This window comes from Accipiter gentilis, unplaced genomic scaffold (assembly GCF_929443795.1).
Source record: "Accipiter gentilis unplaced genomic scaffold, bAccGen1.1, whole genome shotgun sequence".
NCBI lineage: Eukaryota > Metazoa > Chordata > Aves > Accipitriformes > Accipitridae > Astur > Astur gentilis.
In genome coordinates this window covers 2,511,648-2,536,961 of record NW_026060824.1, presented here as the reverse complement: position 1 = coordinate 2,536,961, position 25,314 = coordinate 2,511,648, and the positions used below count along the sequence as shown (strand labels likewise).

The 25,314-nt window shown below is 48.6% G+C and overlaps 1 protein-coding gene across 1 annotated transcript; it reads right to left on the bottom strand.

Annotated features, from left to right (window-relative positions):
• Positions 1-8,039: 8,039 nt before the first annotated feature.
• LOC126036819 (olfactory receptor 14C36-like) lies at positions 8,040-8,897 on the bottom strand. The gene has a single exon (XM_049797027.1). The coding sequence runs from the start codon at positions 8,895-8,897 to the stop codon at positions 8,040-8,042; it is 858 nt and encodes a 285-aa protein (XP_049652984.1).
• Positions 8,898-25,314: the final 16,417 nt, after the last annotated feature.

Here is a 25,314-nt window from a genome sequence, read left to right as displayed (position 1 = left end):
CGGGGACTCCTATCCACCCAAGGAAAACATATAAAACATGCTGAAGAAATCCTTAAGCTCCTGGAAGCAGTACAGCTGCCCAAAAAAGTGGCTATCATGCATTGCAAAGCTCATCAAAAAAGAAATATGGCTCAGGAAGTGGGCAATGCTATGGTGGCCCACTGCTGTGTGCTCATGATTTATACTGACGGTGACCTCACACCCCTCCTACTGCCACCACTGTGTGTGCCTGAGTTACAGTGCCACACGTGTGTGCGTGGTGGATGGACTTCTGCTAATGATGGTTTTTCCAAAAAGCCATGTTTGGTTGTGGTCTGAATATTATTTTGGTGACACCAGAAGCACCTACCCAAGCTATGTGCCAGCTCCTGGCCTATCAGCTATCCAGGCACCAGTGACATCACAAGTTCATCCATACACAGCCATGTGCCTACTCCTAGCCTATCTGCTACTCAGCCTCAAGTGATGTCACAGTATCTGCATCTGATATGCTCCTGGCCTATTGGCTATTGGGACACCAATGACCTCAAAACCACTGACACAAACTAGGGGCCTGCTCCTGCCCTATCAGCTACTCAGGCAGCAGTGACAATAGAAGCACCTACATGTGCCATTGGCTTACTCTAGGCCTATGAGCTACTCAGGCAGGAGTGACCTCCTAAGCACAGACACAAGCCATGGGCCAGCTCCTGCTCTGTCAGCTACTCAGGCACCAGTGACCTCCCATGTACGTGTACACCCATTTGCCAGGTACTTTCTGGTGCAGTAGTCTGTCTCCGGTGGCCTTACAAGAACATATAAGGGCCATGCACTTGGTCCTGGCCTATCAGATCTTCATCCAAGAGTCACAACACAAGTACATACCCAAGCCACATGTCTCCTCTTGCCTATCAGCTACTCAGGCACCAGTGAGCTGACCACCAAATATCCACCTAATTGCTATGTGCTTGCCTGAGAGATGCAAAGGCACAAGTGACCTCGCAAGCTCTGACACAAGCCACACCCCTACTCTTGGCCTATCAGCTACTCAGGTATCAGTAATCTCACAACGACTTACACAAGCCTTGTGCCAGCTCCCAGCCTATGGTCTACTCAGGCACCAGTGACCTCATAAGCACATACCAACTTATTTCCTACGTGCTCGTCTGGTGGGGTGACCCCGTGTGGCAGCCTCCACCCAACCACTTGCTCACTCCCCACCGGTGGGATGGCGGAGGAAAGTGGAAGGACAAAACCAAGAAAAATATCTCATGGGTTGAGGTAAAGACAATTTAATAAGTGGATTACCTCTTCTACTTTGAAGAATGCCCAGCACTCCCCTAGTTCTATTGCTGACTATGATGTCATATGGTGTGGAATATCCCTTTGGTCCATTGGGGTCAGCTGTCCTGACTTTGTCCCCTCCCAGCCTCTTGCCACCCCCAGCCTCCTTGCTGTCAAGAAGGGGCAGAGTGAGAAACAGAGAAGGCCTTGATGCTGTGCAAGCGCTGCTCAGCAGTAGCTACAATGTCAGTGTGTTATCCATCAACACTCTTTTGACCACCAAGGCAGAGCTCTGCACCATAGGGGCTGCTAACAAGAAAATTAAAGCCATCCCAGCCAGACCCAGTACAATTTTCACACCTTATTCCCTCCTCTTTACATCCTGCTCAGGTCCTACAGGATTCCATACATTTACATCCACTGCCACCACCCCCTTCCCCACCCTTTGACAGGACGTACACGCAGCATACTGGATTTGGCTGGTGTGGCTCAGGTGGACCTGGACAAGTGTCAGCACACTCCTGACCTCTCCCCTCTCTCAGTCAGCCAGAGCTGTTTGAAACATTCAATCAGGTTGTCAACCTAAGGACAAGGAAATGTGTATAGCACCAGTCTGCACCCCACAGTGGTCTTACAGGTAGCTGTGAGATCCCCCACAACCCCATGGGGAAAGGGAGTTCCCCACTACAACCCTCCCTCTCTGCTTGGAACCTCAAAAGCCACTTTGTAGTTCCTGGGCTCACTGGCTAGTTCCTCTCATCCACACGGTCTCTTTTGAGATCCTCTTTGGGTCTTTTCCATATTGTCCCCATGCACGTATTCTTCTGAAGTTGGCATTTTGTCCTACCTTTCCATGTTTGCAGATGGCGTTGCCTGTGTCTTGCATCTCTGAGGAAATCTCAGAGTCTTCCCCAGTAACTCTGCATGGCCATCCTGCTGGGCTGGGCTGGGATGTGGGGGCCTCCCAGGCCGGGTCACAGGATACCAGCGTAACCGTCAGCAGCATTCAGTCAGCGGTGAGGTCACCAGAGGCAATGGTAAGTCTGCGGCTAAGCAGTAGATTGAGGTGGACTGGGAGGTTCACTAGGCCCAGGACCCCCAGGGAAGAGCACATGGACCCATCCAGAGCTGGCAGCTCTTGCGAGAGAGGTTGACGCAGTGTGGGCATTGCCAGGGGAGCTGTGGGAGATTTGAATGGCCCTGAAGAGCACCAGAGACCAGAAGTGTGGCGAACAGGGCGTGGCACATCAGAAAGGGTGTGGCGTGGCAGTTTGTGCATCTGTTTGTGCAGGCAGGGCGTGCAGGTGGGTCACAGCCCCCCCCTCTTCCCAGCTCGAGAAGGCTACTCAAGCAGTGGGCATCAGCCCAGAGGGAGACCCAAGTATGGTTGCCACTCGGATGAAAGCCATTGCTAGGAAAAATGTGGCGACGCAGAGCTCCCATGCAAACATGCATCTGTCCAGGTCTCTGGCTGCAGGAACTGCCTGAGTCTATCACTGACGACGGAGGGCAGCGTCGTGTGAGGTGTGACCAGGTGAATGATCTGCTCAGCCTGGTGATAGAGGTGAAGGAGGAAGTGGAAAGATTGAGGAGTATCAGGGAGTGTGAGAGGGAGATAGATTGGTGGGCCCACACCCTACCATGCCCGAGGCAGAGGCAGCAGATGGAGGCTCCACAAGAAGTGGAGGTTCCCCTGCCATCTTGCCACCAGGCAGGAGGGGACCTAAGAGATGGAGGGGAATGGATACAGGTCCCTGTCTGGGGACACAGGCGAATCCCCTCCCGGTCTCCCTCACCTTCGCAGTTGCCACTACACAACAGGTATGGGGCTCTGGAACTTGAGGACTAGGTCAGTGAAGATCAGGGTGTAGATGAAGCCCTATCTAGGGAGGTGCCTAGGCTCAGTCAGGCAAAAGAAAAGGAAAAAAAGAGGAAAAGGAGGGTAATTGTCATAGGTGACTCCCTTCTGAGGGGGACAGAGGGCCCAATATGCAGACCTGACCCATCCCACAGGGAAGTCTACTGTCTTCCTGGTGCCTGGGTAAAAGGCATTACCAGGGCACTCCCTGGTCTGCTTCAGACCTCTGATTATTACCCATTGCTGGTTGTGCAGGTTGGCAGTGATGAGATTGCAGAGAGAAATCCAAAGGCCATCAAAAGGGACTTGAGGGCACTGGGGCGATTAGTGGCAGTATCAGGAGCACAGGTAGTGTTTTCTTCAATCCCTTCAGGGGCAGGGAAATACACTGAAAGGAACAGGAAAACACACCTGGTTAATACGTGGCTCAGAAGGTGGTGCCATTGGTGGAATTTTGGTTTTTTTTCATCATGGGGAGGTCTACATGGTGCCAGACTTGCTAGTGACAGATGGTTTCCAGTTAACTCACAGGGGTAAAAGAATTCTCGTTCATGAGATGGTGGAACTCATAGAGAGGGCTTTAAACTAGGTTTGAAGGGGGTAAGGAATAAAACTAGATGCACCAGAGGTGAGCCTGAGGGCAGAATGCCAATGTTAGGGGTGGATTCGATAACCCAGCTCAAATTCATCTATGCCAATGCACGCAGCATGGGTGATAAACAGGAGGAGCTGGAAATCGTGCAGCAGGATAGATATGACTTAGTCTCTATCAGGGGAACATGGTGGGACGACTCCCATGACTGGAGTGCTGCAATGGCTGGCTACAAGCTCTTCAGAAGGGATAGGCAAGGTAGAAGAGGTGGTGGGGTGCCATCTATGTTAGGGAATGTTTTGAATGTGCAGAGCTACACGATTCTGATGACAAGGTGGAGTGCTTATGGGTGAGGATGAGAGGGAAAGCCAATAAGGCAGATATTGTACCGGAAGTCTGTTGTAGATGACCTGACCAGGTTGAAGAGACGGATGAATCATTCTACAAGCTGCTGGCAGTAGTCTCAGAATCGTGTGCCCTTGTCCTCGTGGGGGATTTTAACTTTCCAGACGTCTGCAGGAAATACAACACAGCGGTGAGTAAACAATCTAGGAGGTTCCTGGAGTGTGTGAAAGATAACTTCCTGACACAGGTGGTAGGTGAGCCAACCAGGGGAGGATCTTTGCTAGATCTATTGTTTACGCACAGGGAAGGAGTGGTGGGAGGTGTGATGGTCGGAGGCCATCTTGGGTTTAGCGACAGTGAAATGATAGAATTCTCAATTCTTGGTGAGGCAAGGAAGGTGGTCAGCAAAACCACTGCTATGGACTTCTGGAGGGCAAACTTTGGCCTCTTTGAGGCACTGGTTGAGAGAGTCCCTTGGGAGACGGTGCTGAAGGGCAAAGGGGTCCAGGAGGGATGGACATTTGTTAAGAAGGAAATCTTAATGGCTCAGGACCAGATTATTCCCGTGTGCCACAAGTCGACCCGCCGAGGAAAACGACCGTCCTGGCTGAACAGGGAGCTTTTGCTAGGAATCAAGAAAAAAAGAAGTTTACCTTCTCTGGAAGAAAGGGCGGGCATCCTGGGAGGAGTACAGGGATCTTGTTAGATCATACAGGGAGAAAATTAGAAAGGCAAAAGCTCAGCTAGAACTCAATTTGGCCACTATTGTAAGGGACGACAAAAAATGGTTTTACAAATATGTTAACAGTAAAAGAATCCCAAGGAGAAGATCTATCCTTTAATGGATACAGCATGGAACGTAGCCACCAGAGATGAGAAAAAGGCCGAGGTACTTAATGCCTTCTTTGCCTCAGTATTTAATTGGGAGACCAGTTATCCTCAGGGTACTCTGCCCCCTGAGCTGGAAGGTGAGGATGAAGAGCAGAATATACCCCCCTTAATCCAGGAGGAAATAGTTAGTGACCTGCTACGCCATCTGGACACTCACAAATCTATGGGACCTGATGGGATCCATCCAAGAGTACTGAGGGAACTGGCAGAGGTCCTTGCCAAGCCACTCTCCATCATCTATCAGCATTCCTGGTCAACAGGGAAGGTCCCAGAGGACTGGAGGCTTGCCAGTGTGACTCCCATTTACAAGAAGGGTCGGAGGGAGGATCCGGGGACCTACAGGCCTGTCAGCCTGACCTCGGTACCGGGGAGGATTATGGAAAGGGATTTTTTTAAGAGCACTCACATGGCAAGTCCAGGACAAGCAGGGGATCGGGCCCAGTCAGTACGGGTTTATGAAAGACCAACCTGATCTTGGCCAACCTGATCTCCTTCTATGAGCAGGTGACCTGCCTAGTGGATGAGCAGAAGGCTGTGGAGGTTGTCTTCCTTGACTTCAGCAAGGCCTTTGACACTGTCTTTCATGGCAAACTCCTAGAGAAGCTGGTGTCTCATGGCTTGGACAAGTGTACTCTTTGCTGGGTGAAAAACTGGCTGGATCGACGAGCCCAGAGGGTTGTGGTGAATGGGGTGGAATCCAGCTGGCTCCAGGTCACAAGTGGTGTTCCCCAGGTCTCGGTGTTGGCACCCATTCTGTTTAATATCTTTATCAGTGATTTGGATGAGGAGATTGAGTGCACCCTCAGAAAGTTTGCAGACAACACCAAGCTGGGAGGCAGGGTCAATCTGCTTGAGGGTAAGGAGGCTCTACAGAGAGATCTGGACAGGCTGGATCGATGGGCCAAGGCCAATTGTATGAAGTCAACAAGGCCAAGTGCCACATCCTGCACTTTGGTCTCAGCAACCCCATGCAGCACTACAGACTTAGGGAAGAGTGGCTGGAAAGCTGTCCAGCAGAGAAAGACCTGGGGGTGTTGGTTGACAGCCAGCTGAATATGAGCCAGCAGTGTGTCCAGGGGGCCAAGCAGGCCAACGGCATCCTGGCCTGTATCAGAAATAGTGTGGCCAGCAGGAGCAGGGAGGTGATTGTTCCCCTGTATTCGGCACTGGTGAGGCCGCAACTTGAGTACTGGGTTCAGTTTTGGGCCCCTCACTACAGGAAGGACATTGAGTTGCTGGAGTGTGTTCAGAGGAGGGCAACCACATTGGTGAGGGGTCTGGAGCGTAAGTCTTATGAGGAGAGGCTGAGGGAGCTGGGGCTGTTTAGTCTAGAGAAGAGGAGGCTGAGGGGAGACCTTATCACTCTCTACAACTACCGAAAGGGGGGTTGTAGTGAGGTGGGTGATGATCTCTTCTGTCAGGTGGCTGGAGATAGGATGAGAGGAAATGGCCTCAAGTTGTAGCAAGGGAGATTTAGGTTAGATATTAGGAAAAATTTCGTTACTGAGAGGGTTGTCAGACATCGGAATAGGCTGCCCAGGGAAGCGTTTGACTTACCATCCCTGGAGGTATTGAAAGAGCGCTTAGACGGGGTACTCCATAACATGGTTTAATGGGCATGGATGATGGTTGGTTGGACTCGATGATCTTGAAGGTGTTTTCTAGCCTAAATGATTCTAGAAATCTGTGATTCTGTGATTCTATGTATAAGCAGAAAAATAACGTGGAAAAAAAGAAACCCTTTCTTTTTGGTGTTGCTTAGTGTTCATAGCATTTCACTTTGATTACACTCCTGGAACTGCTCTAATTAACCACATCAGAATTGAAGACTGAAAGGAAAATGATGCACAGCACCTGGACTTGTCAGGGTGCTTTGCATGTTAATGAGCCCTCTGGTGCTGACTTCCCGAACTGCAGATCCTCAAAGATTGAAGAAGCCCCTAGAGAATTAAAAGTCAGCAGCAGGCCTCCAAGTTTCCGAGCATGTTAGTGGGCTCCAGCGAGGGCCATTCCTGAAAAGGTCATGAAGGGAATGACCAGAAAAGGGACCATCCCTGGGAGCTGGTGAAGGACAAAGTCACAGGGACTGCTTAGAGGTGGAAAATCATGCTTGGAATGTGGCTGTGAAAACCCTTAATGTATTTCAGAAAGCAGGACAGCCAAGCCCTGACCCCCATCCTCTGGGAAAGGGGACATGTTACCTCACAGAACGCTTGCAGCTCCTCAAAGAAGCAGTGGGATGTGGGGGTGTGCAATGCTGAGTGCAGGACAGGTTTGACAGAAGGTGGGTAAGGAGGCAAGAATGCCCTGGGGCTGTAAGGACCTGGTGTCTTCTCATGGGCCTCAGTGGAAGAGACAGAAGCCAGGGTGGGGACGATAAAGATCTCAGTTGTGTTGGCTGGTGGTGGTCACAGCAGCTGCAATGCCCTTGATTATCCCCATTGCAGGCTGTCCTACACTGTCCTATGCCTGTGCTGGTTTCCCTGCAGAATTTAGCTACATCCCCATTTTCATAGGCCTGCCACACAACAGGACTGTAACCATGCTTGAAGAGCACTGAGGCTTTACACAAACCAAAGGGTTCAGAAGGAAAGCATGGAAGTGGGAAGAGAGCAGCTCAGGAAAGACCAAGCTCTGCTGGTCCCTGGCAGTGCTGCTGTGCCAGGACTCTTCTTCTTCATTCCTTCTGCATACAGGTACTGCTCCCTGCAGCTGCAGAGAAGGTCTTGGAGGAAGGATCTCAGAAAAACAAGTCACTGCAGGGCCCTCTATTTTATTTAAACTCAGAGAGGGTACGGCGCTTCATTTGCATAGCCTCCAGGTCACAGAAAAGCTGCATAGGTTGAGAATTAGAAACCAGAGACAGACAGACATTTCTTTGTGGAAAACATTCAAATAAGTAAAACAAAGCAAAAAGAGCAAACAAAAATCACATTCCAACCCCAAAATCACACTAAAAAAATCACAAGAAAGGCTGGGCCTGTAATGAGATAAGTACTATGCAGAAGACAACAGGCAGTTTATTTCTACTGAAAATTATCCAGTGATTAGTTTTCTCAGGGCATCCCTGATCTCATGCTTTCTCATGCTTTAGATTAGGGGGTTCAAGGCTGGAGGCACCACTGAGTATAGCAATGCCACTGCCAGGTCCAGGGATCGGGAGGACAGGGAGGGGGGCTTCAGGTAGGCAATCATGACTGTGCTTACAAACAAGGAGACCACGGTGAGATGAGGGAGGCAGGTGGAAAAGGGTTTGTGCTGTCCCTGCTCAGAGGGGACCCTCAGCACGGCCCTGAAGATCTGCCCATAAGATAGCACTATGAAAACAAAACACCCAAATGCAAAAGAGACACCAACTGCAAGTACCCAAGCTTCCCTGAAGTAGGCATCTGAGCAGGTGAGCTTGAGGATCTGGGGGATTTCGCAGAAGAACTGGTCCACAGCATTGCCTTGGCAGAGGGGTAGTGAAAATGTATTGGCAGTGTGCAGCACAGCAAAGAGGAACCCACTGCCCCAGGCAGCTGCTGCCATGTGGACACAAGCTCTGCTGCCCAGGAGGGTCCCGTAATGCAGGGGTTTGCAGATGGCAACGTAGCGTTCATAAGCCATGACAGTGAGAAGAAAATACTCTGCTGACATCAGAAACAGAAAGAACTGTGCAGCACATCCTGGGTAGGAGATGGCCCTGGTGTCCCAGAGGGAGTTGGCCATGGCTTTGGGGACAGTGATGGAGATGGAGCCCAAGTCAAGGAGGGAGAGGTTGAGGAGGAAGAAGTACATGGGTGTATGGAGGCGGTGGTCACAGGCTATGGCGGTGATGATGAGGCCGTTGGCTAGGAGGGCAGCCAGGTAGAGTCCCAGGAAGAGCCAGAAGTGCAAGAGCTGCAGCTCCTGAGTGTCTGCAAATGCCAGGAGGAGGAATTCAGTGATGGAGCTGCTGTTGGACATGTGCTGCCTCTGGCTGTGGAGCACTAAACAGGGAGGCAAGGACAGTGACAAGTTAGGGCATTATTCTCTGACCAAAACCAAAGCCATTTCTCACACTGCATGCTTACTGAACCATTTTCATTTCAAAGAGATCTATGTTCAGCTCCATTGTTGGAGCTCTGGCTGGTCCTGACTCGGTGTGCCATGAGGAGGAGGACCTCTGCCTACTGGCTGTCAAGGAGTTAGCCCTGCTCTGTAGCAGTGGGTTTCTTGTCGACCAGGGGGCTCAGTCCTTGTGTTTGAATTGGTCAGATGAAACTGCTCCTAATGTAAAAGTGCTTGTCAGCATCTGCACTGCCAGGGCTAAGAAACAACAATGAAAACAGTGTTTGAGTGAGAGGTGGGGGGGTTAGAACTCTCCACTGTCTCACCGAGAGATTTTCTTGGATTTGAGAAACCCTCATCACTTCTGCTTTACTCAGAGAAAATAAAGTGAGTCCTGTGAGGAAAGAGTATGGCCTGTGGCTTAGTGCAGAGTGAGGTGATCTGTCACTCTGTCATGTTACCAGCTAACCTGGACTTGGTCCATTCCGAGATGGCAGGTATCACATTCCCATATTAACCTGAAAAGACTCCAGGCACAACTGAAAGCAGAGAGAACCACTGTCCAACAGTGAGTGCCTCCCCCTTTCTCAAGGTCTCTGCACCCCACTTCTTGTCAAGGACACACATGGTTCATTTCACAAACCCACCAGCATTTCCTCACTCATGATGTGTTTGTGCTTTTCCATGGGGCTTTCAGGAACACCAAGAGGCTATGGGACAGAGCTGCATCCTAGAGTGTAGCACATATATTTGAAAGTCACCCAAAGAAAATAGCCAAGTGTCTTGATGATGGTATCTCAGGAAGGGAGAGTCAGCTCATTTCCTAGAGAATGACACAGGCTGCATTGCCCACAGCCCTACAGCCTTGAGGAGAGCTTGGACACCTGTAACCTTGTTCCCATGGACAGATCCTGCATGGGAGTACCCACAAGATCAGTGTGTGTCTCTGCAGCTGAAACTCCCATCCAAGAGAAACAGACAGCCAGAACAAGAGAACTATAGCAATAACACACACTAGTGAAGAATCAAAAGAATATGCTGTGGGAGTCTGGCTCAGAGAGGCAAAGGCAGCGGCAGCTGAAGTGTCAGGGAAGACTTACCCTTACCCAGCTGTACATGCCACCTCCCAGGCACCAACACAGCCAGGCAGTTCTTCTCAGTCCCTGTGCTCTACTTCAGGAGGCTCCTATCAGACTTACTGACCCCTCAGAGTGTCACCTCAGGAGTCTCAGTGAGCTGTTCAAGCAAGACAGCCCCTTTTCCATTTCTCCTGAAAACTCCCCAAGAGTAGGAAAACAGAAAACACAAATGCAGGAAAACTCCTTAACTTTATAGCAATCCTTGCTTTGACCTTGCCCTTGAAAAGTGCCCTCGGAAATGTCCTGGGGGATGTTCTGGAGCTGCAAGCAGCCCTGATCCACACAACACCCTCTTGTCAGCAAAAGCACTCTGCCATGCTGCAAGTTGCTTCTTCCACCCACAGATTCTCCCCACTCCGCTGTTGGAGTTCCCCAGGCAGGCTGAGTACTTACCCTGACCAGCGGCAGAGTTCCTGCCCTAACACACAGCCCCCTGGGCTGAATGGACCCTGCTCAGAAGGACAGCCCTGGGCACCCCTGGCTGCACACCCACCTTCACACTCTGCAGCCATCCCCGGGTGAAGGCAGCTGACATGCCCTGTCCCTCTGAGGGTGCAGCAGGGAAGCTGTGCTCCAAAGCGCATGCTTTTTTCTACACTGGAGAAACTGTGAGAGTCCTCCTGACAGATCCCATAGGCTGTGGGATGTGCCAGCTTTAGGAGATCATTCCAGGAACCACAGCTGCATTGCCCTGAAGCAAGACACTTACCCTGTTCAGGGCTGTGAAGATTTTTCTGCAAGTCAGCTCTTCTCTGTCCTCCCCCCCCAGGCTGCCTTTAGCATCTCTCTCTACCTCACTTCTCTCAAATCGATTCATGCAGACACTGCCCTCAGCCCTTCTGCACTTTGTAGAGGAGCTGCTCCTGGGCAGAGCTGTCTCTCGGCAGTGCTGCCTGCTTACTATGAGCTCCCTCCAGCCCAGGAGCCCAGCCCAGCTCAGCAGCAGAGGACCAGCCAAAGGCATCCCTTTCTCTGCCCCCTCTGGGCTCCCTCCTGGTGTCCCTGGGGCTCCAGGGGAACCTGCTGGGAAACAGACTGAAGCAAACACTGGTGTTGACTACCTCATCTAGGGACAGACATTTCGTTCCTGAAATAAAATTCTCCTGACAAAGTTATATCTATATTCCACAGTTTTTAGTGTTATTGTTAGACAGGATACCTAGAGAGAGGCAGGCAGGGATCTCCTTTACCCCTGCTGAGAGAAGGGATCCATGGGTCAATGGAGGCATCTCATCCTGCGTTTCTACTCATGGCATTTGAAGGAGGCTCAGCTCCCTCCCATGCACACCACAAAGCCACAGGAGGTGGGATTCCTCTTGCCTCACTTCAGGTGTGAGCAAAATAGACACCTGCAGCTGAGCTCCTTGTCTCAGCTCCCATCTGAATTAAAGGAGAGGAAAGGTAGGAGTCAGGTGTTCAGATTCAAATCCCTGGTGACATTTGAACTGCTAGAGGTGGTCCAAGGTACATGTAGGTAACAGCAAACTGTAATGAAGAAGTTCATAGAGACAGGGCAACATCTTGGGAAACATGTATGAGCCTGCTGGGAAATTGCCTTGGCCAAGTGACAGGACACCTTATGCCCAACTAAAGGCCAAAAGAACCTTTTCCTACTCCTTATTTCCATGGCACCTGATACAGGTAGTCATATGAACGATTGCAGGCATGTACCATAGCGAGAGCTGCGTCTCTCTATTTTCCGTCATCTGAAATTTTTATACCTCCACTGACTATAATGGCATGTGCCCCATGTTCATTCCCACACTGCCTAACAGAATTCAGGGCTTGTCCTCTATTTAATGTCCAACTCCAGGGCCACAGAGGTATATGAGATGACAAGGCTGGCAGGGACCTCACAGGAGCTACAGGAAAGCAATTCCCGTTCAGGGTGGGTGGTATATCACAAACACTCCAGACGGCATCACAGAGAGTGTGATTTGGTGCCCGTTTGCCATACACTAAAGCCATCAGTCAGAGGCATCAGTCAACAGAGAGGCAAGGTCTGCTCCTTCTCCACCCAAGAGCTGCAGGAAATGCATGAAGAGGAAGCATGTCACACAGGGGTTTTTACTCACTCCCTTAATGATCCAATCAATGAAAAGACCAAGAATTTTCAGACTGTGGTCTTGTCCTCAAGCACATCATCCTCCAAGAACAGCAATAGTCCATATCAAAACTTGGTGGAGGCTCAAAAAGGATTTCAAGGGCACCAGGATGAACTTTTGATACTTCGGGAACTGTTACAGAAGAAAAAGAGATAAGGTAGGACCACTGCTGAAATGAAGAAGAGTAGGTCTACATAGATCTGAGGTACTCTGGATCACAGCCTCGGTTAATACCAGCAAGGTGTCCCAGGCCTTTGAGCTGTGAGGCAGGATTCTGGAGGAGAACAACCAGCAGTGGATGGGGATCAAGTGCGGGGTTACTCAAGCAAACTACACCCTTACCAGTCCATGGGAACCATAGGGGCTGCATCCAAGGGTGCCGAGAGAGTTGTTTTTTTCTCGAGGAGGTGCTGGTCTGTTACGACACCAGTAAGAAAGGAACTCGGATACTGTGAGCTGTGTTTTAAAATTATGTTCATCGTCGTTAACACTATAAGAGAATCTTGCAGATCATCTTAGGCCTCTTTAGATGGTGGGAACCCCAGGTGGTGTAGCACTGAACAGGCCTTCTAGGTGAATGCAGGAAACCATGCACACCCCATCTGTAGAAGACAGTCTCCTGTTTTGGTCATTCAAGCTACTGTAGGATTTTCTTACAGGGAACAACTCTACTCATTGTCTCAACAGTCAAACAGAGGTGTCATTTTCATGGGAATGTTTTGTTGCACTGTTAGATACAGGCAAGGCCACGCAGGAGGCATGATGTCCAGTACAGAGTGCGACCTGCCTGCCGGCTGTTGTGTGATAATATCCTGCTGAGATTCTCCTGTGGCCAAGGGATCTGTGCAGCATAACACAGGTTTGATGGCTGTGCTGTACGTGCAGCAGGGTGCAGCGCAGCGCAGCCCTAATAACTCGATATACAATATTTTCCTGGTCAGGACCAGTGTTCAGGTTTCCCTGTGAGAAGTCTGTGGTCCAGTATGCTGCCACAGCTGAGATGCCGTGGCCCAAATGTGCACTGCCAGGAGGAGCTGGAGACCCATGGCTTGTCACAGAACTGTGATGGTTTTGGATTATATTACACATGGTGAGACAGCTTGCTGAGCTGTGGTGCTGCAATGGAAGGATCCAGGCTCTGCGCAGGGAGCAGCAGGGAGGACAAGGACTATGCCCCCTGTATGAAGGGGAACCTTGGATTTGTGGAGGTCCTTTATGTGACAGACAACAGATTGGACTAGCTTTTGTCATTTGGGATCAGAGCAGGAGTCAGCAGGAGTGACCTTGTGTTTGCAGTTGCAAACTGCTTGCTCAGGAAGAGGAAACAGAAAAGGTCTTTTGTCAGCAACCCCAGGAAGTCTCCAGGTTCACGAGCAGGTTCCTGTGGTGAACAACTTCAAGTGCCCTGGCATTCCCTGGCAAGGCAAAGCAACAGGGTGCCAACAGCCTGAAGTTGTCTATTTGGACAAATTCTTCAGGCAGCTGCCAGGTAGGCCACCAAGGGTGCTTCTCACCTGGACCTGATCCTGGCCAAGAAGGAACAGCTGGTTAGGGATGTGATGATGTTCAGTGTCACCCTTGGCTGTCATGGCCATGAATTAGTGGGGGATGTGACACCAAAGGGCAGTGAGCAAGGCCAGCAGCAGGGCACAGACCTGGGACTCCAGAGGAGAAGACTTGGACACACTCAGGAGACTGAGACAAGTGGTGCCATGGGAAGCAGCTTTGCTGGGTGAAGAAGCATGGGAAGTCTGATAGGCCTTACAGGACAGCCACTTCCAAGCACAAGAAGGATCTCCCCAAATACCCTTGAAGAGAAGCAACCACCTCTGGAGGCTGCTTGTGTGAGCTGACTGAACTCCAGGGCAAAAAGGCAGCAGGCAGGAGGTGGAAGCAGGGAAAGCTGCCGACAGAATGTACAAACCTTGTCCCAGGATGTAGGCATGATGCCAAAGCCAGAAGTCCCATTGTCTTGAGAGATGCAGGGGAGGATAGAGGCAGCAATGTTACTGATTTGTTATTGATTTGTTATTAGTTAGAATTAATCATATTCAATTTTAATAAGAATGTAGAATTATAAGAAATATTTTAACAAAGCTATACATATCTTTAATTTTACACATTCAACCATGGGAGTGTTAGGTTTGAGATATAGTCATAGGAACTTGGGAACTTTAGAAAATGTATTATGTGTAACCATAAGAAATCAAGTATTGTCTAAAATCATTTAAGCACAGAAACTTTGAGAAAGATTTGTTGATCAGTAGTGTTTTGTTTTAGGAAATTAAGGAAACCGTTATGGACACCAGTTTGCTGCTTGGAAACCCCTTACCCTTCCCACCTTGATCTAATTATTGAGGATTCCAATCAGTAGAGTTAAGTGAGATTAACCAATGATTGTTTTAACATAAGAATATTAATGAGATGGTGTGACAGAAAGACCAATCATTAGAAAGGTTATATTTAAGAATGGACATAGTATGCATTTTTATGTAAAAGATGGTGAGAAGCGCAGAATCACCTGAGAGGTCAACTATCGGACAAAGCGAGGAAGACTACGAAAGACCACCAGAGGGCTTCTGAAGACCACCAGAGGGTTCATCACGCCTGCATAGAAGGACATTTGCATATGCTAATAACTTCCCAGAAATCTAATGAATATGCATAACCTTTCTCGGAAACCTGATGAATATGAGTGAATAAGTTTGATATAAGGTGTATGATTTTGGTGTTCAGGTGTGCGTGGTTTTTTTGAGAGAACTCACCCGTGCACCTGGCCATCAATAAAGAAGTGTCTGCTTATCTACACTAAATTGGTGTTGATAAGATCTTTATTACGAGTTTTTCGGCAACAGTTTCTGGCGACCCAGATGGGACCTCGCTGAGAGAGACCGGAGGAGTCGGGGAACTGATCGGTTCCAGCCGGCACCGAGATTTCTTGGGGATACCCATCAATCCCCGATCCAGAAGGCTCTTTGCGACGTCCCCTGGATTTTGGTAAGACACTTCTTTTTTTCTGAAATATTATGGATAGTGGGTTAGAGTCCCACTAAAGTGGGTTAGAGACCTACCGAGTGGGTTAGAGTCCCACCATATCATCTGCCTGTCAGACGCGGCGAAACCTGCGCAGGGTTGGACTAAAGGATCCTAAAGTGGAAGTCTAGGCGTCTGCCCGTAAGACATAAGCAAAAGCTATTGCTGGGTTGGACAATTTGGGAGTGGGTTAGAGTCCCACAACTTTTGAGGATTCTGGGTTAGAGTCCCAGCTTCAAAATAATATTGTCATTGTTTCTCACAATCCAAACCATTTTAACTTGGCATAAATTAAATTGGTGTTCCCCAAGTCAACCCTTCTTTGCCTGTGACTGTAATTAGTAAGTGATGTCCCGGTCGTTATCGTGACCCATGAGCTATTCCATCTTATTTTCTCCCTTCAACCTTTTGAGTTGGAGGTGTGACTGGACAGCTGGGTGGGTGTCAGGGTGTTGCGCAAGGCTAACCCACTACAAGACGACCACCTCAGGACTGCTGTGTCCAGTATGGGGGTCACCAGTACAAGGAAGACCCTGACAGAGTGGAGAGAAAGTTGCAGAGGCCAGAAGGATGGTTGGGGCCTGGAGCACATTGTGTACAAGGAGAGGCTGAGAAAGCCGGGGTTTGGAAAAAAGCCTCAGAGACACTAACTGCAGCAAGGACGCAGGCCAGTTGGTGAGATCTCTATCAATGGAGATTTTCAACATCTGTCAAGACAAGCACCTCATCTAGCCGGAGGTGTCTGAGAATGGGCTTGGCTGAGAGTCTGGCTGTGGCAAGAGCTCTGGGACTTGATGTGTAATGAGTGTTGGTAGGAAACTCGTTCCCTTTGTATGAATAATGGCAGAAGAGCTGGGTATCCTAGAGACCTGGAGGAAGACAGGGGTGACCATGCAGCAAAGGTCCTTCCTCAGGGTTGGGCTGTATGGCCACTCACTCTCTGGCTCTTCTGTGTTCCTATGATAGGTGATCCCCAACACTGACTGCATTTGCCCCTTCTCTGCCCCCTCCAGTCCCACACCCCAGGGCGGCATGACAGTCTTGGCTCCGGAGCTCCTCAGCCAACTCTTGCATCTCTCCAGCCCCCTTCCCCTGTGCCAGATGGGTTCCCACTGCCTGTCCTGTGATTGCAGAGTCCTCCTTTCCCTGTGAATACCTGGAATTAACACTTTTGTGTGGTTCCACCTGGGCAATCTCTCACTTTGTGGAGCTCCGGTCACACCGCAGGCACATGCTGCCCATGGAAGTCCCCTGGGATATCCAGGCAGCTACAGATTCCCCTCCTGGAGGATGTCTTCTGCCCTGTCACACGTGGGAAAGAACTGGGTTTGTATCTCAGTGACCATTCACTGTTGGGAATTGGCTTGATGAAAAAGGACATGGGCCTGTGGAAAAGTTGTGCGAGCAGAGTTTTGTGTGAAAGAATGTCGGTTTGAGCAACAAGACTAGGCCTTGGCTGAAAATAGCTGGCTTTACTGATATCAGGAGAAAAACAACAGCTGGTCTCGCTGTTATCAGGAGAAAGACAGGGACGGTGTGACCTTGACATAACTTCACAAGTAACTTTTGAAGAAGTTCTCATGAGAAAGTTACTTGAACACGCATAGCTGCCAGCCACAAGTGGGTGTGTTTTAGTAATGAATAAACATTAGCAATGTACCAATCATATTAGGACTAGTAGGCATAATTATCACAAACTGTATAAATATGAGCTATCCGTGCAAATAAAGTTGAATCACTTCTATCACTCATATTGAGTCGACTTATGTGCATTCCTCCGCCGCTCCAACAAATGGCACCCGAACGGGGACCGAAGAAAGGGGAATTGGAGCGACGGACACTGAGAAGCACCAGTAGCAGCGACCGGGGGGCAAAAGATTAACCGAACGCTGATCGTCTTGGTTGGTGTGTTAACTCTCGTGCCTGGACCGTCCAAAAGGGGTTCGCCGTCAGTGAGGGCTACTGGAAAAAGGCTGCAAAGACTTTTTAACCGAGGTGCCTTAATCAAGGTAGCACCCAGGACTATCAAGAAGCCGGCCGGCAATGGATCAAGAGGTAGCCCTAAAATTATTACAGTGCTTTTTAGAAAAGCGGGGGGTAAATTTCGTTAAGCAAGTTTCGGGATTAGTTGCTTTAGGTCGTGTTAAGGGATGCTTTAAGAATCCGCATTTATTATTTGAGGAGAGTGAATGGCGTAGATTAGGAGACGTATTATGTGACATGGTAATTGACGATGATAAATCAGCTAAAAAACTAATGAAGCAAGGACAGAAACCTTTCAATTAGCGTGGGTACAGCTTTTGAGCTTAGTACCTGGAATGCTATCGGAACCTCCCTATGGGATGAAATTAGTGATGGGTCTAAAGAAGTTAAAGTCTTGCAACTTTATGGAAATTAATTAAGACAAATCTGCAAGAAATGAAAGCAGATCATAAAGCGTCTGCGTCTGCTTTTGCTGCTCTCTCTCTGTCCTGGGTTCAGCTGGGATAGAGTTAATTTTTACAGGAACCTGGGAGGTGGGGGCATAGCCAGGGCAGCTGACCTGAACTAGCCAAGGAGCTATTCCATACCGTGTGACATCCTGCCCAGTATATAAATGGGGAGCAGGCCGGGGGGTGGTCTCTGTTTTTCGGTGGGGGAAGTGCCGGAGCGTCGGGTCCCGGGTGGTGAGCAGTTGCACTGTGCATCACTCTTTTTGTATACATTTTTCATTAGTGCCGTTGTTGTTGTTGTAATCTCTTTGTGTTTGTCCCAGTAAACTGCCTTTATCTCAACCCTCGAGGTTCCAGTTTCTTTTTCTTTTTCTTTTCTCTCCTCCGTCTCCTCCCCATCCCACCGGAGGGGGGCGGAGGAGTGAGCGAGCGGCTGCGTGGTCCTTTGTTACTGGCCGGGCTGAAACCACGACACTCTCCAACCGCAAGTGAAAGGGAAAAGCGGGGAGAAAAACATAATGCAGCGAGACAGACTTTTTGGAGCTTGTTCGCCTGCTCTCGTGCCCTTGACTTCTGCTCCACTCCCTGGGACTGCCGATATTAATCAACCATCTGACAGTTCCCAAGCCTCCCTAACCGTACAATTAAAGGATACCCTACAGAATCAGGGAGTGAGTAAAAATCCGCCTACGAAAAACCAGCCCTCAGATACCACCGTTCAACATGAACAAATTATACCTAGCATATACCCTGATTCAAATAATGCAAACAAGGACTTGGCTACTCTAATAATAGAACAAAAAGAGACAATGTTAGAATTGTTAAAGGAAATGCGGAAAAGAGACGGGGAAACCAACCGCACCCGTGATAGACGTGGAGCCGCTTGTAATAGCCGCTGCAGAGACATCGGCAGATGTCAGAAAGGCAGAGACATCGGAGGGGAGTAATAAAAGAGGCCATTATAGAAGGGACTATGCTCTAAGCATTCCCAGTTATTGCATCAAATGGACAGAAAAAATGGGAGGTGTTTGACTGGAAGGTCATTGAGAAATTAAGGAATGCTGTGAGTCAGTATGGAATCAAATCTGCGTTAACTCACCAAATACTGCAATTCATTTTTTCTGCTGATACGCTGATACCTCAAGATATTAAACAGCTAGCACAGTTGATTTTGACACCAGCCCAAATGTTAGTGGTTTTCCGGCAGTGGGAGAAGCATTGATAAGGAACAAGCAACATCACAACAACAAACAGATCCCCTATGGGGAGTAAACACGCAGATGCTGATGGGTACTGGACCCTTCGCATCAGGGAACGCTCAGTTACAGCGTATCACTGAGGTTCATCATCTATCACAGATCTTGGCGTATCAAGCTTTTCTTACCATACCAGACAATATGTACAGCCATGCTTTTACCCAGGTGAAACAGGAGAATACAATTTATGACCACCCTGACATGAACGAGGGCATGAAAGAAAACATGTTCAAAATACTCGCTTTTGAAAATGCTACTGAAAAGACACGCAAAGCATTGTGTAATTTGCCGAAAAATGCAGACGTCGTTGATATGATAGAATACATGGATTGATCAGTGGACTCACAGAAAGTAGCCTACACTGCCACAGCTCTCCAAGGAGCTACAAAGAAACACAAGGCCAGTAAGACACCCTTGGACAAGTGTTTTAACTGTGGCAAACGTGGACACATTAGGAGCAAATGTACAGGTACTGTTAACAGTAAGTGCTGCAACAAGTGTAAGAAAGATAACCATACCACCAAGAATACAGGAAGAAGGGAAACTTTACACCGACCGCGCAGGCCCCTCGCGCGATGACACGAATGCAAGGGGCTTGAGCTGCCAGCCCTCAGGCAGCCTCGCAACCACCAGATCCGCCACCGCAGGAAGCTCCGGAGTGGATGTGGAAACCGCAGTCAACATAGAGGGACCATTGGGGTTTGGACTTAGTGCATTTTTAATGGGGCAATCTTCAGCAGCTCTAGAAGGAATTCTGGTGCTCCCAGGGCTTATTGATGCAGATTATTGTGGGACTGTGAAAATTATGATTCATGTTTTAATCCCTCCTGTTTCTATTCCTAAAGGTACCGGAATAGCACAATTAGTTCCATTCAGGTCGTGTGTTCCGAACCCAGGTGAAGTGCAACGTGGAGATGGTGGATTCGGCTCCACAGGGAAACCGCAGGTATACTTTGCCATGGACACGACAAGAGGTAAACCAGAAAAGGTAGTGCAATTGAAAGGGCCTGATGGAGTTGTCGTCAAGAAACCGATGACAATCAATACAGGAGCTGATGTTACAATTATTTTACAATGCATTTGGCCTCCATCATGGCCATCAATCAATCCAAAATTTGGTATTGCTGGGATAGGGGGCACACAAGCCACCTTAGTAAGTCAGCTACTGATTACATTTGTGTTCCCCGATGGTGAACACATTACGACGTGTCCGTATGTCATGACTACCCCAACTGAATTGTTTGGCCTCATAGGCTGTGATTTATTGAGCCAAATGAAGGCAATGTTAGTGACGCATCCTGTTTAGGAGCGGTCACTGAGGGGTAGCCAATCCTGAAAATTCGCTGCAAAACAGATGACCCTGTTTGGATTGATCAGTAGCTGCTAAATTCTGAAAGGCTGCTAAAAATACAAGGGTTAGTTGAGGACCAGTTGAAAGCGGGACAAGTTGTTCCTTCTACTAGTCCATGGAATACATCAATATTTACCATTCCCAAGAAAAGTGGGAAATGGAAACTGTTACATGATCTCAGAGCTGTGAATGCAGTGATGCACAGTATGGGAGCCCTGCAGCCAGGTTTGCCATCTCCAGTTATGCTTCCAGAAGAATGGAATTTGTTAATTATAAATCTAAAAGATTGCACCCAGATGGCGCTGAACGGTTCACCTTTTTGGTACCATCGATTAACAAGGCAGAGCCCTATAAGAGATACCATTGGGTCGTGTTACCGCAATGAATGCGCAATTCCCCCACGATGTGTCAGGTGTATGTGGCCTGGGAATCAGAGCCTGTAAGAAAGCAGTCTCCTCAGTAACTTGCCACAGGATGAGATTTTAACTCAATTGCAGGACATCTTAAGCCACCGTGGAGTAATAATCACTCCTGAAAAAGTGCAAGAGGCAGCACCTTGGAAGTATTTGGGGTGGCACATAGATGCTAGCAATGTTAAACCTCAGAAGGTTCAAATAACATGAGAAATTTCAATGTTACATGATGTCCAGAAGCTTGTGGGAGATATCCAGTGGGTGCGGAATCTTTGCGGTATCACTAATGGCGATATGACCCCTCTGGTAGAACTCTTGGGTATGAGAACACTGTGCAGATGAGAAACGGGAAATGGCAGAGCTGACCAATTGGTTGCAGCGCCATGGGAGCCTCCTCCAGGGAATCGTTTTCAACAAAGCACGGCAATCACATGCGCTCTTGCACCAACCCGCTAGGATGTTAGCAAAGCAATTTGACTTACCACTTACTGACGCCCAAGGTATCTTTAAAGCATGCCCTGATTGTCAAGAGGAGGGGCTCGGCTTGGGCCGTGGGGTTAACCGATGAGGTCTTTTGCCATTGCAGTTGTGGCAAATGGATGTCACACATGTCACGTGGTTTGGTGCAAAGCGTTCTGTGCATGTGTGTATTGATACCTATCCTGCTGCCATGTGGGCCACGGCACAAACTGGAGAAAAGGCCTTACGTATTGAATGACATCTTCATGCTTCTTTTGCAGTACTGGGTGTGCCTAAAGAAATTAAGACGGACAACGGCCCAGCCTATGGTTCTACATGATTTGCTTGATTTTGTAATTTGTGGGGAATTCACCACGGTACCGGTATTCCACATCTTCCCACAGGACAGGCTATTGTCGAATGGGCCGACCAAACCCTAAAAGAGCATGCTGCAAAAACAAAAAGGGGGAACCCAGGGCTTACTCCCAGAGGAACGATTGGCCAAAGCCTTATTTGTGCTAAATTATCTTAGATTGACAGGTGATCACAAAGACCCACCAATGGTAGTGCATCATGTTCTTTTACAGGCAGAAAGGACGCAACAAAGTACAGGAATCATGGTAAAGTATAAGGACCCAGAATCCGGGAAATGGTGCGGATCAGCAGAAGTAAAACTTACTGGGAGATCCCGGCTAAGTGGGTCAAGCCATGGCTTCGCACTGATGCTGGACCAAGAATTGTCCCAATGGCGACTGGCACCACACCGGCGGGTGCTGAAGCCACTGATCTGACAGATTCTAACTAATAGTGTATTACTAGCGGACACCGAGTCCTTCAGAGAGGTTTTTAGAACAGCGTGCCTTATTGTATATAGAACTTGCTTTAGGTAAAAAGTGTGTTAAGCATAATTTGATTAAACATAGCGTGATTATGGAAAGACAGTGTGGGGTAAATGTAAAAGTTAGTTAAAGCCAAAATTAGGGGTAAGGTCTATTTCCATTAATAACCTGGGAACGAGGTTGATTGCGTTTCCACAGATACAGGCCCACGACGGACTCCTGTTCGATTTGCACGACCGTCATCATCTGGAACATCATAGATGGTGTGGCAATATGAATACTACCTTAGCCGAAAACTAATGTATAGGTCACCGTGGCTAACATAACAGGTCAAGATTCTCTGTGCATTGCAACTGTATCGTAAATCCCATGAACCAATAGACAAGATGGCTATGACTCGTGCAGCGCGCCTGGCCAGCGAGCACATGTGTCATAGATTGCAACCGAGGCGGACTTTTCGCACCCGCTGGCCACGTGTGCTAAAACCCGTTCCTCTGCAAATGTATAAATACCGGGATTTTCCGAAGAGCATCGGGCTGGTGTACGGTGAGGCCGTCGTTGCCTCTGTGGGGACGCCCACGGAAAGCTGGCACCTACTGATTGCTGGGCTGAGTTCGTGGAGCAAGATGGTACAAGAATGTATGGATGGTTCATTTTCCTCATAGTCCTCATGGTCTGGGTGATTAGGGGTAACAGGTTGGCTCAAAGAATTATGGGCATTATTGTAGTTACTGTGATTTTAGCTATTGTAATAATTTTACCTTGTTCAGCTTGTTAAGGAAAATGGCATCCCAAGTTATTAAGCAAGCCTGGATTGCTCAAAAACAAAAAGAGGGAGAAAGATTTAAACGGAGACCTACAGTGGATTCGACCTTGTGGTATTACAAATACAGACTTACAGCCGCTGCTGGATTTATTGAGGGGCAGCAACAGCTTAACTTCTACAAGACAACTAAGTGCACCGGGACGGCAAGCCTTGACAGCAATTGGACAAAAAAAATCACATCATCCATGTCTGGCAGATACGTTCCTGATTTACCCATAAATTTGAAACCTTATGCTGAGATTGATATGGAACACACTGACTGTAGTAAGCAGCATGACAGTGACACCGGTGATTGATCCACATCGGTTAACGCCATGGGACAGTAAGAATGTTTGGGTGTCACTAGCTAAAGCTATTAATCAAACCTCTTTTTCTGTGCTTATGTATTTTATTAGGTATAATGTTTCTACTGTGTTTAATTAATTGTGTTCATAGATCTTTGCAAAGGGCAACACAGCAGGTGTTAAAATTTTACCTCAATCTATACACAAACAGATAAATTGGCTGAAGAAACATACACAAAGATCCAGCAAGAAACTAAATGGTTTGATGGGGTGTTACAATCAATATTCGGCGGAATAACACCATGGCTAATGGCATGGATTAAAGAAGCCTTACGGTGGTTGGGTATATTGATATTAATCTGTGTAATAGTTAGAATTGTGTATGGGCGCATGATAAAAGGAGTCTCAAAGCTGACACACCAAGCTCTACTCGCACAAAAAGAAAAAAGGGGGAATTGTTGGGAATTGGCTTGATGAAAAAGGACATGGGTCTATAGAAAAGTTGTGCGAGCAGAGTTCTGTGTGAAAGAATGTCAGTTTGAGCAGCAAGATTAGGCGTTGGCCGAAAATAGCTGGCCTTACTGATATCAGGAGAAAAACAACAGCTGGTCTCGCTGTTATCAGGAGAAAGACAGGGACGGTGTGACCTTGGCATAACTTCACAAGTAACTTTTGAAGAAGTTCCCATGAGAAAGTTACGGAACACGCATAGTTGCAAATCACAAGTGGGTGTGTTTTAGTAATGAATAAACATTAGCAATGTACCAATCATATTAGGACTAGTAGGCATAATTATCGCAAACTGTATAAACATGAGCTATCCCTGCAAATAAAGTTGAATCACTTCTATCACTCATATTGGGTCAACTTATGTGCATTCCTCCACCGCTCCAACAGTACTTGACTGCAGTCGTTCATATGAATACCTGTATCAAGTGCCATGAAGATAAGGAGTAGGAGAAGGTACTTTTGGCCTTTAGTTGGGCATAAGCTGCCCTGTCACTTGGCCAAGGCAATTTCCCACCAGAATCATACAGGATTCCCAAGAGGTTGCCCTGTGTCAATGAACTTCTCCATTACACTTTGCTGTTATCTACTTGTATCTTGGACCATCTCTGGCAGTTCAAATGTCACCAGGTATTTCTGTCTGAACACCTGACTCCTGCCTTTGCTCTCTATTATTTCAGATGGGAGCTGAGACAAGGAGCTCACATGCAGGTGTCCATTTTGCTCACACCTGAACTGAGGCAAGAGGAATCCCACCTCCTGTGGCTTTGTAGTGTGCATGGGAGGGAGTTGAACCTCCTTCAAATGCCCTCAGTAGAAATGCAGGATGAGATGCCTCCATTGACCCATGGATCCCTTCCCTCAGCAGGGGTAAAGGAGATCCCTGTCTGCCTCTCTCTGGGTATCCTGTCTAACAATACAACCAAAAAATGTGGCATGTAGATGTAACTTTGAGAGGAGAATTTTATTTCAGGAAAGAAGTGTCTCTCCCTAGATGAGGTAGGCAACACCAGTGTTTGCTTCAGCCTGTTTCCCAGCAGGTTCCCCTGGAGACCCAGGGACACCAGGAGGGAGCCCAGAGGGGGCAAAGAAAGGGCTGCCTTGGGCTGGTCCTCTGCTGCTGAGCTGGGCTGAGCTCCTGGGCTGGAGGGAGCTCATAGTAAGCAGGCAGCACTGCCGAGAGACAGCTCTGCCCAGGAGCAGCTCCTCTGCAAAGCACAGGCACCGAGGTGAGAGAAGGGAGGCAGAGAGAGCTGTTAAATGCATTGTGGGGTGGGAGGAGAGAGGAGAGCTGACCTGGAGAAAAAAACCTCACAGCCCTTAACAGGGTAAGTGTCTTGATGCAGGGCAATGCGGCTGTGATTTGTGGAATGATTTCCTAAAGCTGGAGAATCCCACAGCCTATGAGATCTGTCAGGAGGACTCTCACAGTTTCTGCAGAGCAGAGAAAAATGACGCGCTTTGGAGCACAGCTTCCCTGCTGCACCCTCAGAGGGACAGGGCATGTCAGCTGCCTTCACCCGGGGATGGCTGCAGAGTGTGAAGGTGGGTGTGCAGCCAGGGGTGCCCAGGGCTGTCCTTCTGAGCAGGGTCCTTGCGGCCAGGGGGCTGTGTGCTGGGGCAGGGACTCTGCCGCTGGTCAAAGTACTCTGCCTTCCTGGGGAACTCCAGCAGCAGAGTGGGGAGAAT

What these genes read in the sequence shown, in the direction of transcription:
- LOC126036819 (XM_049797027.1), bottom strand. Translation starts at nt 8,897, where the DNA reads ATGTCCAACAGCAGCTCCATCACTGAATTCCTCCTCCTGGCATTTGCA.